The following is a 19,636-nucleotide window of genomic DNA, read 5'->3' on the forward strand; positions in this document are numbered from 1 at the left end:
TCTGCTTTCCCTGGGCTGTGTCACTGAATCTCCCTGCCGCACTACTGCATTGTCCCCTGCTATAGATCTGATTCGTAAACAAGGCAATTTTCACAAAAGCTTAAGTATGCTGGTGTAATCAAAACTTGGGCTCACGTAGCAATGCTGCGCTTAAAAAGGGAGAGCCATGGGGGAGAAAAGGAATCATCGGGTTGCTTCTATTCAATCTGCAATGATTTTAAGACAAAGCCACGGAACAGAATACAGTATTGAGTCTACACTTCCCTTAGTCATTGACAATGGCTTCTTCATTACCACTCCAGCCAGAGTCCGCTAAAGAACTGCAACTAAATTATCTTCATTGGTTTTATCAGGTACTTCATTTTATAACCAGTGCTCCTGGTTGTACCTTACTTACAAATAATCGACTGAAATATTTCAGAGCTATTCAATATTACGCAGGTTCAAGGGATTGCAGCAGGGACGTACAACAGGAAGCAGAGAAGGGGTCCTGCTGTGGGTCCGCCTTCAGCAACAGGCTGGAAAGCAGAAGATAACTTGGAGAACTACACTTAAATTTCGATTCTCTGCCAGTACAAAAAATACAACTTCTTTTCATCACAAAATACTTTCTTATTTATATGTACGAAACAGAGCTTGGTGCAGACATGCAAAGCCCCTAGATATCTCTACAGCTTCTGCAAAGAACGAGTGGGTAATATTAAATATACTCTCCACACTACACAGTTTCATTTATAGAATAAACACGTATTACTATGATACAGAGCTTGCTTGTATGTACAGAACAGGGAGCAGAATACAGTCTTTTGTGGTCAGTGTTAACATTACCTCCCAATAACAATGCTGCTCAGTGCTTTCGAAGTCATGTTACACAAGAACATCTGCAGCAATATTTTTTTATTTAATAAACATAATAGTTCACAGACTCCACCTCACTTTCTCAGAGGCCACTTGAGAAACATCATGTTGATTTGTTGTCTCTTATTATTCGAAGTGCTTCTCTACAATGTCACTTCTGTGAGCCAAAGCATTACCTTTCACAAACAACACTCAACCCCCTCAGACTCAACGTGGGTGACTGGGATAAAAACAAACACCCAAGCGAAACACCACTCTAAATTTGTCAGAAACTGCAGATAACTGGCAGCCTTGAAAGAAACTGATCTGAAACTCTCTTTGTGCAAGATACATTGCTAGCACCAGATCAAATGAATGATTCTGATGTTACACAGCCAACCCTCGTTTAATGTCCTTTTCGGCACGAGGCCCAGTGAGGGTGATAAACCTCTCCTTGTACTCAGTGTTTGTGATGCTTTACCAAACCTGCGCAGATATGGCTGTATTAAAGTGCTATGTTTGCATTGGGAAACACAATTTTTTTTAAAAACACAGCGCATGTTTATACAGTTAATCTTTTTTTTAGAAAATCATTACTATGAATGTAAAATAACAATAGATTAAGCATGGGTTCAGATAAGACATCAGCTTTATGTAAAATATCAATCAACTTAAACTATTAATCATTTTATTAAAGGAATTGTCCCCAGTCACATGATGCTCATAATAAGAAGGAAATGACCACACTTTAATTACTGAAACATCAGGCGCACTGATTTGTAGATTTTCAAATTGCCACCATTAATTGTAGGAATGAACCAAACTGAAAGAGGTGGATAATAAAGGGATGAACTGGATGAGCAAGAACTGAGCCACAGTAGTGAGGTTGGTGTACACCACGAACTGCAATCAATCAACTCATTAACACGCTAACGTGCACCATGACAGCAAACTGCATTTGTAGTATTGCTCTAGCAACATTCAGTTACATAACACTTTTGTTTGGTGTTATGCAACTGACAATCAATTGTCCTGCCAGTGACTGCAGTAATAATTGCTTCTGGTTCGTTTTGCATCTGGGCTCATGGGGTATTATCTTTCCCCCGAAACATCATAGGGGAGCATAGAGCATTGTGAGGGAGGACACAAGGGACTGTGGACCATGAATGCCAAACGTTGGGCACTCCTGGGAGAATCTGGTCCTCCTGGAATGTTGAAGCCCTAGCAAGGAGTGTAAATGGTGGATTTTTCCAGTTTTGGAGTCCAATTCAAGCAGCCCCCTCACCTACTGGGTCACTCATACTCCTGGCTCTGCAAATAACCAATTTCTGCTCCTGATCTTCCACCAAACAATCCACTGAGCCCTCTGCAGTTGGACTGCAATCTTCCGATCTACATCTAAACACCCCATCCCCAATCCCCACCATACCCCTTCACCCACCTCAGTCTATTCCACTTCCCGAACATCAGCTCTGCTGATCCCAAACCTCCCAATTCCCAAGCCACAGGAGCCTGAATGTGGGAGCAGCAAACATTCCAGTTCCGCAGAGCTGCACATCTAAAGACTACGGATCTGGGGACTGCAGCGATAACCAAATGCTGGCACTAGTCACATCAGAGTCCAGGTGGTCTGTGGTGTGACCCAATGCTTCCTCACCTTGAGTTCCAAATTCTATCTGCTCATTCATGAAAAAAAAATTCTCTCTCATGTTGTCCCTGCCTTTTTTTTTGCAAGTTACCTTAAATTTATGCTCTGGCTCCACTAGAAATAATTTGTCTTTATTCACCCATAGGATTACATAACGGAACGCAGCATAGAATTAGGCTAGTTGGCTCTCTGCAAACATGCCAATTTTATGAAAGTGCAAAAGCAATGCAGCCTATCCCACAACTTTCTTTCAGCTTTTGATCCAACTCCTTTTTAAAACCCCCAATTAAAAATACCTCCATTGTCTCACGATCTTGCTGATTAAGTAAAGCCCACGTTCATTTTACTTTTAAAAATCTCCACAGACCCATGCAATAATTGTCACATTCCATTCTCTTCTTCTTGAGTTCATGGAGAACATCTCCAAATTCACCAGTTCATTCCCACAATTCTGATCCCTGCACCATTGCAGCTTCTTCACCCTAATCTAGATCCATTCTCAGCTGTACTGTCCAGAATCTAACACAACATTCAAGCTGACAAGAACTGATGGCTTGTATAGGTTTTCCCTAAATTCTCGCTTCTGTGTTCTGTCTTGCTGTTTGTAAGCTCATGGAACCTGTATGTTTTATTAACTGCTTTGTAAATCTATTCTGTCACCTTCAAAGATTTAAAGCGAAGCATGTTCACTTTTCCAGCACACTCTTTAAAATTATACCACTTAACACTTGTTGCCTTTCCCTGTTCTTATTTTTAAAAATATATTATTTACCACCTGAAATTACATTCCCACATGTCTGCCTATTCCACCACACATCCTTTTAAACTTTTCCCACTTCCGAGTGGGATCAGAAGATATTAAGATTGCATCCAGTTCATTCATGTGCATCAGATTAGCATTTTTTTCCCAGTACTACATCTCTGAAAAATAGCCTTACAACCGAACTCTGTTGTCTGTCATGTGGTGTTATCTTTCCCCTTGAGCAGTCTCAAGGGATCACTTCTCCAAATTTGCCCCTCAATCTATGTTGTGTCTATCGTGAGCCAAATGACCTTATTCTATGAAAACACAATGAAATCTGCAGATGCTGGAAATTCAAGCAACACGCACGAAATGCTGGTGGGACGCAGCAGGTCAGGCAGCATCTATAGGGAGAAGCACTGTCGAAGTTTCAGGCCCAGACCCTTCGTCAGGACTAGCTGAAAGGGAAGTTGGTCCTGACGAAGGGTCTCGGCCCGAAACGTCGACAGCACTTCTCCCTATAGATGCTGCCTGGCCTGATGTGTTCCACCAGCATTTTGTGTGTGTTGCTTGACCTTATTCTATGCCATTTTTTGCTCAATGATTATTTGCTGTAATTAATGGGGCCCATATTCCTTACTGACTCTCCTAACATCTCCTGTGTTTATCTCTAGTATCTCAAGTCCTTTGGTCCTCCTTCACAACCGTCACATCTTACAGCATTCTCCTTTCAGGAACTTTACTCTCATAAAACTGCAGTTCTTACCCACCCATCGCCATTCTTCAAACCTTACCCTCGCTGTAATTTGGAACTCGAATCACCCCTCTATTTTCCATTCAGGATTATTTCAGGGAATCCCATTGGCCTCACTGGATCCTCTTGAATTCTATTCAATTCTAGGGGAAGCCTCACCAACTACCATTGATTTCAAATTCAGCCTTTTGATTCTCCCTCCAAAGCTAACCATATACACTCTGTGTACCACCAAAACTGGGCTTGACCTAAGGCTCAAATGGTCAGGAGTGATATTCTTCATGGACAGGAAATGACCTTAAATGGGATGCCCTGGCATGCAGCTTAGTGCCAAGAAACCACAGCAGACTGTAAATAGTGGGCTTGTGTTTTCCTTCCTCGTAAAAGTCTGCAGGGATCATGTCTCCAAATCTGCTTCTCATTTTGTTTTTGAAATATGTTATCACACTAGACTATGAGCTCAGACTGCAAATTACAAAAAAAAGAGCAATGAAGTAGAATGCAATAGATGAAGTGATTATGAATCAGATAATAGTGGAAACCATAAAGATAGAGTTAGACCATGGGCTCCCAACCATTTTTATGCCATGGACCAACACCACTAAGCAAAGAGGTCCATGGACACCAGGTCGGGACCCCCTGAGTTAAACTAATAACTATAACCAAAAACACACACACACACACACACACACACACACACACACACACACACACACACACACACACACACACACACACACACACACACACACACACACACAATGCTGGAGGAACTCAGCAGGCCAGGCAGCATCTACAGAAAAAAGTACAGTTGACATTTTGACATTTCAGGCTGAAACACTTAGGCAGGACTGGAAAAAAGAGATGACAAATAGATCTAAAAGAGGGGAGGGGAGAGAGAAGCACAAGGTGATAGATGACTCCTGAAGGGGGAGGGATGAAGTAAAGAACTAGGAAATTGATTGCTGAAAGAGACAGAAAGCCATGGAAGAAAGAAAAGGGGGGAGAAGCACAAGAGGGAGGTGATGGGTGGGCTAGAAGATAAGGTTGGGGGGGAATTAAAATTATAACCAAAAACTAGTTCTTGGAATTAAAGTTAGGATCTGAAGACTGTTCTCACAGAGTATGTGCATTTTCACTTTGAGAGGAAGTTTATTTCTGTTGTTTCATGATGCTGTTCATTGATTTAGTCCATATCATACCTTATGCTTGAAATTAAAAACAATATGGTGGCAGAAATGCTTGAACTCACGAGTCAACTCTGCAGTAGCAATACATCCAAGGAATTCTGAACACTTTATGCCAACCTTTAACAAGAAGCATTTTGGTTTACATAGACTATTTACGAAAATCCCCAATATTCTGTTTGTAGAGGTTTTACAGTATTAAAATAGTCAATTGCTGCCATAAAATATTCTATTATATAAAATTCTATCTTTTCTCTCCCTCCTATAATTATCTTTTATAATCTATATATTGAACTATTTTCTATTTCACTGTCTTTTAGCTGCTTTGTTTTATCTGTCTAAAATAATTTCATGATTTAAACTTGCATGCAACCAACTTGTTTTATTTACCCAGACGGTTGCAGAAAGATTAATGAAGGCCAACACAATTGCGTCAGCTGAATGACAAGTCAAAATCCGCATCTATTTTGAGCTGGCTCCAAACATGTGTGAAGCATCCAGAGAGGTAACCTGCCACTACCTACCAGAGAGATTGCAGCGTGATCCCTTTGGGGTCACTAGTTCAAATGACCGCGTCTGATGATAACAAAGTTTTTAACTGTCTGTTATGAAGCCACAGTTGACACAGATTCAGCACAATTTTTCAATGTGCAACACAGTAGTGATCTTGTATCAGAGGACATTCATTGCAGTAGCTACGCGTGATGTCAGCACAACAGAAAGGGTATTCTGTTCCTCTAGGCCTTTACCCGTCAAGAAGCTGTAAATCCTAACCAACAGGCAAAGAGCAGTGCTCTCTAGATAGCTTTGTCCATCATTAGGGCAAATGACAAGGGTTTAAGTGATGGTCGGGGCAAATCCATTTGTTACACATCGTTCCCCCCAAAGGCATAGCCCTAATGCAATAATTAATCTGCATCAATTGAGAAAAGATCCTGCCTGAGACTATGAAGTATGCAAGACCTTCCTTTGCTGCACAATGCTTTGAAAACTTTCCTTTTATTTCTTGCGAGTACTTTATAGATATAAACTGTGAATTGTAAATTGTTTCTTGCATTATTATGAGCTCAAGCTTTGTGGTAATTTGCTCTCACAGACATCTACAATCTGGGACTAAAGCTTTTTTTCAAATGTCTGCTTTTGCTGAACCAACAACTCTTAAGGTTACTCTGAAGGTGACGACAACAACTGAATACTCTTAGACTGTCTGTCTCTGTCTGTTGCTAACTAGTAAGATATAACATCAACAAGTAATGGTGTGGCAGCCGATGTATGGGATGACTTACATTCAGTGATTGTGGCTTCAATGCACAACTGACCTCTTTAGTATCCATTTAAAGGCTTCAGTGTGAAGAGAACATACCGCTTATAATCAAATCCCTGGAGTACCTTGCCTCATGTGTTTCTAAGCTTCTACCATTTCTCAAAGTTTAAACCATGTGCTGAAGCCTCACTTATATTTTTTAAACTTGGGAAACTTGATATTTAAAGAAGCAAAGTACACATTGATTTTAAACGGATTGCACAGTGAGTCATGTCAAATGATTATTGTCACTTAATCAACAGGATAATGTCAGGAATGAACATTTTTAGCCATTATTTACACGAGATAGCCCAGCTAACTGACCATAAGGATGGGTCAGTCTGTCACATTTAAAATTCTTTCCTAAGTATTCACAAACTTTCACACTGCAATTTCATCATCAAGACAATCTCCCAAATCCTGTCTTTTCATCACATTCATTATCCGGACTGACTCTTCATTTACCCAACAGTCCCTCTCCTCACTCTCATCTGTGTTAGACTCATACTCAGACACTATTCCTGACTCTCGGAATTTGATCAGCTCCAGGCTTCCCAGGAATTCATCATGGGAACTCTTTTCATTGCGCAGAAAGTGGAAGCACTCCAGTTTTACCAGGCAGTCGTCCATACCTAATGGGCTTCCCAGAGGAAGCAGGAGATCTGACCCATCACACAGCTGGGGCACACAAACATCTTCTGGCTTGGGAGTGGTTGGGTCACAGAGCACTGGAGGCACAGTTGATCGATAAGTGATCTCCAACAAGCTGTCTTGTGAACCCACTAGGAGAGAGAAAAGAACAGACCTTGTCATTATGGCTTAGATAACAGGATTCTTCTCGACCATTCCCTGCCCTGGCTTGGAGAAGGTGTGGGAGACAATGGATGAGGGAACAATTCAAGAAACTACAGAAAATGAGAGCTTTCAGTTGGAACTAGAAAGCACCTTCTCTTCACAGTCAAGGTATTTTAAAAATGGGTGGAATGTTTTGCTTCTAATAATGAGCTTGAGACAATAGATGAAAATACACAAATGTGAAGCAATACTTAAGTAAGTGTCTGAAAGAAGCGTCTCACTATCAGCACATCACTAAATCAGTTATACCTAGTGATTGCAATGGGAGGCCTTAAACCCGAAAGGTAACTCCGCTTGTCTTCTCATATTTGCCCAACTTGTTAAGGTATTCTAATACACTTTTCTGTCATTGTATAGAATTACAGATTCATTTAAACAACTGTGCTGATAACAATAGACAGTAGACAGTTGATGCAGGAGTAGGCCATTTGGCCCTTCTAGCCAGTACTGCCATTCACTGTGATCATGGCTGATCATGCACAATCAGTACCCCATTCCTGCCCTCTCCCCATATCCCTTGACCCCGCTATCTATTAAGAGCTCTATCTAACTCTCTCTTGAATGCATCCAGAGACTTGGCCTCCACTGCCCTCTGGGACAGAGCATTCCACATATCCACCACTCTCTGGGTGAAAAAGTTTTTCCGCATCTCTGTTCTAAATGGCCTACCCCTGATTCTTAAACTGTGGCCTCTAGTTCTGGACTCACCCATCAGCGGGAACATGCTTCCTGCCTCCAGCGTGTCCAATCCCTTAATAATCTTATATGTTTCAATCAGATTCCCTCTCATCTTTCTAAATTCCAGTGTATACAAGCTCAGTCGCTCCAATCTTTCAACATACGACAGTCCCACCATTCCGGGAATTAACCTTGTGAACCTACACTGCACTCCCTCAATAGCAAGAATGTCCTTCCTCAAATTTGGAGACCAAAACTGCACACAGTACTCCAGGTGGGGTCTCACCAGGGCCCTGTACAGCTGCAGAAGGACCTCTTTACTCCTATACTCAATTCCTCTTGTTATAAAAGCCAGCATGCCATTAGCTTTCTTCACTGCCTGCTGTACCTGCATGCTTGCTTTCATTGACTGATGTACAAGAAAACCTAGATCTTGTTGTATTTCCCCTTTTCCTAACTTGACTCCATTTAGATAGTAATCTGCCTTCCTGTTCTTGCCACCAAAGTGGATAACCTCACACTTATCCACATTAAGCTGCATCTTCCATACATTTGCCCACTCACCCAACCTGTCCAAGTCACCCTGCATTCTCATAACATCCTCCTGACATTTCACACTGCCACCCAGCTTTGTGTCATCAGCAAATTTGCTAATGTTACTTTTAATCCCTTCACCTAAATCATTAATGTATATTGTAAACAGCTGTGGTCCCATCCCTGAACCTTGCGGTACCCCACTGGTCACAGCTTGCCATTCCAAAAGGGACCATTAATCACTACTCTTTGTTTCCTGTCAGCCAGCCAATTTTCAATCCATGTCAGTACTCTGCCCCCAATACCATGTGCCCTAATTTTGTCCACTAATCTCCTATGTGGGACTTTATCAAAAGCTTTCTGGAAGTCCAGGTACACTACATCCACTGGCTCTCCCTTGTCCATTTTCATAGTTACATCCTCAAAAAACTCCAGAAGATTAGTCAAGCATGATTTTCCCTTCATAAATCCATGCTGACTTGGACTGATCCTTTTACTGCTATCCAAATATGTCATAATTTCCACTTTTATAATTGACTCCAGCATCTTTCCCACCACTGACGTTAGGCTAACAGGTCTATAATTCCCTGTTTTCTCTCTCCCTCCTTTCTTGAAAAGTGGGACAAGATTAGCAACCCTCCAATCAGCAAGAACTGTTCCTGAATCTATAGAACATTGGAAAATGATTACCAATGCATCCAGGATTTCTAGAGCCACCTCTTTAAGTACCCTGGGATGCAGACCATCAGGTCCCGGGGACTTACCAGCCTTCTGACTCAACAGTGTATCCAACACCATTTCTTGCCTAATATAAATTTCCTTCAGTTCATTCTTTACCCTAGTTCCTTTGGCCATTATTACATCTGGGAGATTGTTTGTGTCTTCCCTAGTGAAGACAGATCCAAAGTACCTGTTCAACTCGTCTGCCATTTCCTTGTTCCCCATAATAAATTCATCCGTTTCTGTCTTCAATGGTCCAATTTTTGTCTTAACTATTTTTTTGCTATTCACATACCTAAAAAAGTTTTTACTATCCTCCTTTATATTCTTGGCTAGTTTACCTTTGTACCTTATTTTTTCTTGGCATATTGCCTTTTTTGTTATCTTCTGTTGCTCTTTAAAAGCTTCCCAGTCCTCCGGTTTCCCGCTCATCTTTGCTATGTTATACTTCTCTTTTATTTTTATACTGCCCTTTACTTCCCTTGTCAGCCACGGCCGCCCTTTACTCCCCTTAGGATCTTTCTTCCTCTTTGGAATGAACCGATCCTGCACCTTCTGCATTATTCCTAGAAATACCTGCCATTGTTGTTCTACTGCCTTCCCTGCTAGGGTATTGTTCCATTGAACTTTGTCCAGCTCCTCCCTCATAGCTCCCTAGTTCCGCTGTAATACTGACACATCCGATTTTCTCTTCTCCTTCTCAAATTGTAGGTTAAAACATATCATATTATGGTCACTAATGGTTCCTTTACCTCCAGGTCCCTGATCAAATCCGGTTCATTGCACAATACTAAATCTAGAATTGCCTTCTCCCTGGTAGGCTCCAGAACAAGCTGTTCTAAGAATCCATCTCAGAGGCACTCCACAAACTCCCTTTCTTGGGATCCAGTACCATTCTGATTCTCCCAGTCTACCTGCATGTTGAAATCCTCCATGACAACTGTATCATTACCTTTGCGACATGCCAATTTTAACTCTTCATTCAACTTACACCCTACATCCAGACTGCTGTTTGGGGGCCTGTAGATAATTCCCATTAGGGTCTTTCTATCCTTAGAATTTCTTAGTTCTATCCATACTGACTCTACATCCCCTGATTCTATGTCCCCCCTCGCAAGGGACTGAATATCATTCCTCACCAACAGAGCCACCCCACCCCCTCTGCCAGTCAGTCTGTCCTTTCGATAAGATGTATATCCTGAACATTCATTTCCCAGGCCCTGTCCGCTTGAAGCCATGTCTCAGTTATTCCCACAACATCGTACTTGCCAATTTCCAACTGAGCCTTAAGCTCATCTACTTTATTCCATGAATTCATATATAATACTTTTAATTTGTTACTCCCCTCTCCTTTCATATCAATCCCTATTTCACTTGTCCATACTGTATGATCTTTCTATGATCTTTGAGCTTTCTACTCCATTGATCCTGTTGTCCTTTTTAACTTTTCTTATTTTCACTTTCCCTTTAACTCCATTCTTATATTTCCAGTTCATCCCCTCCCCCCCACTACTTAGTTTAAAAACATCCGTGTTGCAGTGGCAAACCTGTCTGCCAGAATGCTGGTTCCCCGCCTATTAAGGTGCAACCTGTCCCTTTTGTACAATTCATCCCTACCCCAAAACAGATCCCAGTGGTCCAAGAATGTAAATCCTTGCTTCCTGAACCAGATCCTCAACCACACATTCAGATCCATTATCTTCCTGTTCCTGTCCTCTCCAGCATGAGGAACTGGAAGCAAACCAGAGAGAACCACCCTGGAAGTCCTGCTTTTCAGCTTTCTTCCAAGTTCTCTGAAGTCCCACTGCAGAACGTCCTTCCTCTTCTTCCCGATGTCATTTGTGCTGACGTGCATTACCACTTCCGGCTGTTCACCTTCACCCTTGATGATTCCCTGCAATGGGTCCGTGATGTTCTGGATCCTAGCACCAGGGAGGCAACACACCATCCTTAAATCTTGCCTGTTGCCGCAGAAACCCCTTTCCGTACCTCTTACTATGGAGTCCCCTACTACCATGGCTCTTCCTGATGTCTGAATCCTCGGCTCTGCTTCTGCACCAATTTTCGACTCACAGACCTGTCTGCCTCTCAGACTGGCAGTACCTTCTGTCCTGACAGCTTCCAAGAGGGTGAACCTGTTTACGAGAGGTACATCCCCTGGGGTCGCCTGTACTTCAAACATCCTTTCCTTCCTCATCGTCGCCCCCTTTCTCTCTTCACCGGTATCCTCGGTGTAACGACTTCACTGTAGCTCCTCTTCAGAAAACTCTCGTTTTCGCAGATAAACCTGAGGTCATCCAGTTCTTTCTGCAGTGCTGCAGCATGCTCCTTCAGAAGCTGAATCTGGACACACTTTCCACAGCTGTAGCAACCGGGGGCACCATCAGTGTCCCTGACCTCCAACATCATGCACGTAGCACACTGAATCAGCTTAGTGGTCATGTCTTCACCCTCTCCAATTGTGCCTGGCATAGTCTCCTCCCTCAGCCTCCTTGCCGAAGACTCTCGAACCAAAGACTAGTACTTTTCACACCAGGCACTTCCCTCGACCAGGCTGCTTCCCGAGTGAGAAGTGGTTGTGTTGAGGCACTGGTACACAGTGGAGCACTAAAGAAACAGAATCAGATGAGGCCATTTGGCCCATCTGTATACTCCTTCATTCAGTGAAATTACCTCAGTGCAACTTTCCTCCACCAGTCTCTCATCTTTTGATTCCTTAAACATCTAACAAAAAATCTATTGATCTACATCTTACAAATATTCAGGGTCTGAGCTGCCACTGCAGAGAATTTCAATGATTCACAGACTCTCTTTCAAGGACTCCACAACTCAGTTTCTCAGTGCTATTGATTTTTTTCATTTGCACAAGTTGTCTTCTTTTGCACATCGGTCTTTATTTGTGTGGCATTTTTCATAAATTCTATTATTTAACTTTATGTCCTACAAATGACTGCAAGTAGGTGAATCTCAAGGTGGTATATAGTGATATTTACATACTTTGAAAATAAATGATAATGAACTAAGTTTGATTTTGACGTTGTTGTCTGGATGAAGGAATTTCTTTTTACCTCTGTCCTTAATGCCCAAGCACTTATTTTGAGGCGGTGAGAACGGACTCTAAACACCCCAACCTAAGGGAAACACTAATTCTATAGGGGAACAGGACAACATTTTGTACAATGTAAAGTGCCTATTTGAAAACTGAGACACTTGGTAATTGAAAACTTCAGGCACTTCTATTATAATAATTGTACTCCTCTGCAAAACAAAAAAAGATGCCCCAGTGCACATGAATAATAAATCTCAACATAGTCACAGCCTTACTTAAAAAGAAAACTTTTTTCCAAGTTCCAAAATGTTCATGTCCCCACAGATTTTCATTGTATTATAAATATATAAAACATTGGATGTGCATGGCTGGAGATATTAGACATCTGCAGAGGACCTCCGGACTAATTATAAGCTCATCCTCCACTAAATAAGCAAGCATATAGAAATTACAAGCACAGCCAGCACTGTAAGATCTGATAAAATTCATGATAAGTTAAGAAATGCACCACAAGGTCTCAACATCATGATTATGACGCTTATCTATATTTAAATGATGAAAGGACTCAGCCTTGACAATGTACAAGTATAACTATCAGTGTACTCAATGTATCAATGCAAGGATCATGGCAGGAAGAGTTTTTCTTCCTTCTACCGTCTGCATGAGATGTCGGGACTTTGAGACTTTATCCTGCCATGGTCTGCTCTTTATCAGATTACAGTATTGCTTTGCACTGTTGAAACTATGTGTTATAATTATGTGGTTTTTGTCAGTTAGTCTTTTATCAATTATGCTATTGTCTGCACTGTTTTAACTAAATATTATAATTATGTGATTTTTGTCAGTTAGTCTTTTATCAATTATGATATTGTCTGCACTGTTGCAACTAAACGTTAACCATAACTATGTGGTTTTGTGTAGGTTTTTGGTTTGTTGGGTGGTAGTGCTGGTCTCTTGACTTGGTGTGTCTGGGTAGTCTTGTTTTGTCTGGTGGGTTTGGGGCTCCTTTCCGGGGAATGCTCTAAGATGGTAGCACGATATCGATACACAGCAGCCTCTCCGGACTCTGGAATGGAGATTACCAAACATTATGTGGTTTTTCTTGTGTGGTCTGTTTTGTCGTGTGCTTTTTTGTGATATCATTCTGGAGAACGTTGTCTCATTTTTTAACTGCATTGCATTTGTGGTTTCTAAATGACAATAAACTGAATCGGAATCTGAGAAACTTCCAAGATTTCACAACTATTAAACCTTTCATTTATATTCACAGATTAAAAATCTTCACCAGAGGCATTTTGAAAAATAAACAGGGGTGTTCCACTGGCTGTTCACAACACCCTAGCAGCTGCCAGTTTGTTAAAGGGTGGGTAAAGGGTGACTGGTCTTTGCTTACTTGAACCATGGCCAGACAGCTTGAGCTCCAGTTCCTGCACTTGCTTCACGAGCAGTGAGATGTGTTTGAGCAGATCCTTGTTCTGCAGCAGCAGCTGATGCACCCGAGCCTGCGCCTCGATTCGAGCTGCTGCTTCTGCTGCCAACTGATCCTTCAGTAGGTGGACCTGGAGAAAGGGGAGAATTAGATCAGACATACATCTATCACATCACCGGGAATTTGCTCATAGTCACAGCGGCTGTGAAGCTTGCGTCTACAATGGTGGAGATCTGAAATAAAAGCAGAGAGCCCGGGAAGGACTCAGCAGGTTGTGCAACACCGTTCGGGAATGTGTCAATCCGTCTACAAAGAGAGAAACAGAGTTAACGTATCTAATTAATGACCCTTAACCAGAATAGGAAAGGTGAGAAAATGAGTGCATTTTAAACTTGAGTGGTGATGGGAGGAGAGAACAGAGGGAATGCCCAAGGTTGGGTCACAGCTCTCCAGATGACACATTGCTTTCATAGCTGTTAAAAGTTGAATGAAGGCAGCTGGAGAAAGGAAAGATAATCAGAAGATGTGTTACATATTGGGTGCAGGAAAGCTGAAACAAAAGTGATCAACGATTGTTTCACAACCAGTGACTTGGGTTCAGACCTGACCCCCACAGCTCTCTGTGCTAGTGTTGAACCTTCTCACTGTGACTGCATGTGCCTCCTCCACGTGCTCTGTTTCCACCCATATTCCAAGCATATGCGGGTTATTAGGTTGGTTGGCCTCTGTAAATTGCCCCGGTGTCCAGGTGGGTAGTAGAATCAAGTCGGGGAGGTGTGGCTGTGGGAGTAATTTAAATAAATAGATTAATGTAGAATTAGTATAATTAGGTGGTTGATTATCCAGCATGGACTCAATAATGGGTTTCCTTGCTGCATGCATATTTGACACCAAATGATGACTTTCATTGTAACCTGGACTTTGCTTTCTTTTCACTTATGCTAAACTAACTAATCCTGGAAATTTTAAAACTGTGGAATGATGTGATATTTAGAAGGGGTAGCTTTTTACATGGCATTGACAGCTGTATTGGTGTGACAATCTAATATTCCATATATTATCTATAAATCTCATTTCACATTGATTTTGATGCTCCACATTAACTTTGGTAGTCACAATTGGAATGTGGGATCTTTTTGACCAAGCATCACTCAAATACCTATTGTGCTCAGTGAGTTAATAAGACCACACAAAATCTAGTCCTCGGCCCACAAATGCCCCGGCAGATACATTTACCTGCTGGACTGTGATGGATTAACTTGTAATTCTGGATTCCATGGGCATCTTGTGAGCTGAGACTCACCTTGGGAACCCTCCTGGGCTTTTTAACAGGAGGGGGTGATGGGTTATACATCACAGTAATCAATTTGGTGAATTTCATGATCCTCTCTCCACTGCAATCATATCCATATGAGACCAATCCTTAGTAAACCAGAAGGCCACATCCCATTGCTTTCATGTTGGCAGCTGGGGAGCAACCACAATAAATCCAACTTCACACACATCCACATCCTCCTGACCCTGTGTATCATTTACCTGTACCAGAGTCATTTGCAGCAGCCACGTAACCTATCAGCAAGTGCTTGGGATGTGGAAAGAAACCCATAATGTGACAAAGTGAATGTGCAAACACAGCACAGACAGCAGTGGGCCCTGGAGTTGTTGAGCAGCAGCACCCTGGTGTGTTTTGTAACTTCAAAACATTAAACTAATTGGAGTCGAGAGATGCATCTTTTTACTTTAAGTGAGGTGCTCACATATCATGCGGTAGCATCATGATGCACACAATTTACCATCATAAAAAAAATAAAAACAAAATGCTGGCCTGCTGAGTTCTGCCAACATTTTGTTGTTATTTATTTCCAGCATCTGCAGATTCACTCGTGTTGCCTTTCAATTTACCATCATGATGGTTTGTACAAATAACTATCATGATATAAATAACAAAATGCTTAATCAAACAATTTACTTACAATATTACCCAAATATTACGGAAATAATTAATACACAATACTCCTCCCTGCTTAGCTATAAATCCAACTCATAAAATGCATCTCAACTATATACATAATATACTATCTGATACAACTACTATACAGACACCCACAGCACAGTCAATTTTAAATTGAGCCATTCAGACATAAAGAATTAATCACTGTGGAGGACTTGTTGCTCTTATGGGATACGTCTTTCCTGACAATGGAGGCTGTTGTGCTTGGCAGGTGAGACTTGTGGCTGTGAAAACAATCTCAGGGTCTCGGGCTTCCTCCATGTATGAGTTGACTCTGATACTGCAGGAAGTAATTCAGACAGCTCTGGACATCCTCCTTTTCCTTCGTCTTCTAGTTCGTGCTTCCTGAATTTGGGAAAGTCCATTTAGTTTACTGGAGTATTATTAATCCTTCTATTGCTCCCTTTACAATCTGAGTTCTCCTCTTTGTTTCCTCATCTACAACATCATCTGATGTTTTCATATCACCAATGACTCCTTTCTTTTTGACCTACAATTCATCCAGCTGGCTTTGGTCTTTCTATCTACTTTTATAAGCAGTTCTGTGTCTCCCTTTGAAGTTCATGCAATAACCTTAACGCACGCAAAGCTGTTCTCATTCTTTATATTCACAAAAGCCAAATGCTTGCAACTTTCCTGAAGCTCTTTAAATCTCTTCCAGCTTAAAACCAAGCCACATTTTGCAATTAATTGCCCGATTAACATATCAGGAGCTTTTTCAGATATGTTGTCTACAAAAACTATTGTAGTTGAACTGCTGCTTTCATCAGTTTCATGCTTTCTCTGAGCAGCATGGTCCTTCCTTGGCCAATATGCTTTCCAAATAGAGGCAACACTTGCTTGTCCTCTGTTGGGCAATGGTTCAAGGTGTACAACATGGAAACAGTTGTGCCATCATCCAGTGCTTCTCTTAATTCACTTGCAGTTGACTCTGTTGCAGAGGATGTGGAATGAAAATGGAGGATGGGTCTCTGCTCAAGTTGTAGTTGTCTCAGCCAATCACACCCCTATAATGTTGGCCCTCCTGTTTTTACCACATGCAAGCCCAATGTACAATGTTAGTTGCTGTATTTCACTATACGAACATCATTCCCACAGGAGTTACATTTTTCCAGCGTAAGTTCTAAGCTGGGTATCTGCAGACTTCAGTTCAGTATCCTTGAAATGCCATTGAAACTCATTTTCCAGAATAACTGAAGCAGCTTAGCCAGTGTCCAATTTTATTTATTTAATTTGCCATTCACTTCTGGTATAAGCTATATTGCTTGTCTATTGTTATTTCTCACATCATAAATCACAAGGCTACGCAGTCCTGTGTCGCTCTCATCATTATCAGAGTTTTCATCACCAGTATGCAGAATAAAGCTCTTTTTGAAACTGCAAGTTGACTTTTTGTCTTTTCCTCTTCCCTGTGCTGTCTATTTGTTTTTATCTGCCTGACACATTCTTTGGATCTGTCCTACTTTGTTGTATTTTCTGTGAGCTTCATCTTTAAATCTGCATTGATCTGGTGTGTGTGAGGTGCCTCCACAACAGTAACACAATTTGTTAGGCCAGGCCAGCTTCTGGTTAGATATTGCAGTGTTGTTCACACTCACTTTCATTCTTGTCTGCAACTCAGTTGCATTTTAGTCTGTTGTTTCCATTGATACAGCTGTTTCAACTGCTCTTTTAAATACAAGTTGTGCTTCAGTTAGGAGCCATTCTTGAATGGATTCTGGTAAGATTCCACACACTAAATATACCCCTTAGTGTATCATGAAGCCCATTACTGAACTGACGATACTCAGACAATCTCTTCAGTTCAGCCACGTGTGCAGAAATGGACTCCACTTATGAAATCTAAAGTGTTCTGCAAGTAAATATGGTTTTGGTCTAAATGTTCCTGCATTACTTTTATGATACCAGCAAAGCTCACTTCTGCTGATTTGGTTGGAGCAGTCAAATTTGAAGCGAACTGTATGCCGTTAACACAATGCACTCAGCAAAGTCAGTACTAATTTCTCATTGTCTATTTCACTTGCTTCAAAGTACTGTTCAATCACACGATTCAGTTAGCTGTTGAGCAATTGAACACATCATCTTTTCGATGTAGCCAGCTACTTCTGCTCTTCTTTTAAAATGATTATTATCACCCGGTACTCACTGTTTATGAACCAGTGAATTCTGTTTTTTATTTAACTCAATCGTGCCTTCCCTTCTGAAAAAACATGCGCTATGCTACTTTTCTTAACACTCAAATGTCTTGCTGTGCTTCAATGGGTAGGTAGTTGTCTTGGGTTCATTTTAAAAATAACTTGTTAGCAATGGTATGTTTTGTAACTTCAAAACATTAAACCTAATGGAAAGCAAAATGAGAGTAGGGAGATAAGTAATGTACTTCGTTTTTTACTTTATGCGAGGCCCACACACATCACGTGGTAGCATCATGATGTATACAATTCACATATTTCATATAGGTAACCATAGAAACATAGAAAATAGGTGCAGGAGTAGGCCATTTGGCCCTTCGAGCCTGCACCACCATTCAGTATGATCATGGCTGATCATCCAACTCAGAACCCTGTACCTGCTTTCTCTCCATACCCCCGATCCCTTTAGCCACAAGGGCCATATCTAACTTCCTCTTAAACATAGTCAATGAACGGGCCTCAACTGTTTCCTATGGCAGAGAATTCCACAGATTCACCACTCTCTGTGTGAAGACCACTCTCGGTCCTAAAAGGCTTAATGAACAAAGAATGCTTAATCTAACAGTAACACCATGGAAAGTGTTCAAGGGTGTTCTTTTTATTTCTTCCACGTATAAGTTGGCTGCAATTGGAGACACTGGTGAATCCATGGCACAACCATGTTCCTACCTGTAGAAGACATCTTTGTATTTGAAAGGAGGGTTAAAGAAGTCACCTTCATTACTCTGAAAAACCCATCCCTGAACAGAGGGGGTGGGGTATGACACCACCTATCAGCTACTTACAATGTTGTCCTAACATCTCTACCCGGCACCTGCACAACAGTTCTCACCTTCGTTCATGCAAAGAGAAGACTAATGGCTCATTACCTCTACAACTCTTAACAACCCTCATGTGACTGATATACCGTTAAACAACTCACAGAGTTTATAAGCCGGAAAACTACGCAACATGGTTTAGAACTGAAGAAGCCCTTTAGATGTGTCGTGAAATGTCTTCTAGACAACACAGCAACTCCAGTTGCCTTGATTTACTACTGCTTGATATACAATGATCTAGATGACTGAGAACCTTCATAGACATCCGTGTAAAATGTGGTTAACTTACTTTGATAATTTATCATCGGTCACAGACTTAATCGGTCAATATTACTACAAAAAGTTTGTTTTTGCTGCTGGACAGAAAACTAATCAAATATACTAGATTAACCTACTAATTGCTTGCTCAGTCAATTATAACTAATTAGTTAATACATCAATGCATCATTGAACTAATGCTACAAATTTTGCTGCTTAATGAGTCGTACTTCAGTTAGCAAGGGACTGTAGATGGAAATAATTATGCACTGACTGCACAATTTTGGCCTTCTGGTAGAAGGAAGGTCATTGATGAGGTAACTGAAGATGGCTGAGGCTAAACACTATCCTAAGGAACTTCTGCAGTGATATCTTGCTGCTGGGATGATTGACCTCCAACAACCATAACCATCATCCTTCGTGGTACAACTGCAATCACTGGAGTATTTTTCCCGTGACGCCCATTGGCTTCAGTCTTATCAGCACTCCTTGTTTCTACGTTCAATTGAATACTGTATGGTTGTTGGCAGCTTAAATCATGCTAACTTAAAAACAGTCATGGTTAAATTCTATCAGCATGCTGACCTTACCACCAGAGGTGGTTTATGCTGAAATCTCTGC

At 41.3% G+C, this 19,636-nt stretch overlaps 1 protein-coding gene across 9 annotated transcripts in view; it reads right to left on the reverse strand.

The window, feature by feature from the left end:
- Nucleotides 1–19,636, reverse strand: part of nos1apa (nitric oxide synthase 1 (neuronal) adaptor protein a) — a 479,658-nt gene that overhangs the window by 17,021 nt on the left and 443,001 nt on the right. For 7 of the 9 annotated variants that reach the window (XM_059984732.1, XM_059984731.1, XM_059984734.1 and 4 more), the window contains 2 exons: nucleotides 13,701–13,866; nucleotides 7,104–7,253 (listed from right to left, as the gene is read on the reverse strand). In XM_059984732.1, coding sequence (XP_059840715.1) covers nucleotides 7,104–7,253; nucleotides 13,701–13,866 — 316 coding nt within the window. Of the gene's footprint in view, nucleotides 1–6,837; nucleotides 7,254–13,700; nucleotides 13,867–19,636 lie in introns of those variants that run through there. The other 2 variants (XM_059984740.1, XM_059984738.1) reach the window with 1 other exon arrangement.

This window comes from Hypanus sabinus, chromosome 11 (assembly GCF_030144855.1).
Source record: "Hypanus sabinus isolate sHypSab1 chromosome 11, sHypSab1.hap1, whole genome shotgun sequence".
NCBI lineage: Eukaryota > Metazoa > Chordata > Chondrichthyes > Myliobatiformes > Dasyatidae > Hypanus > Hypanus sabinus.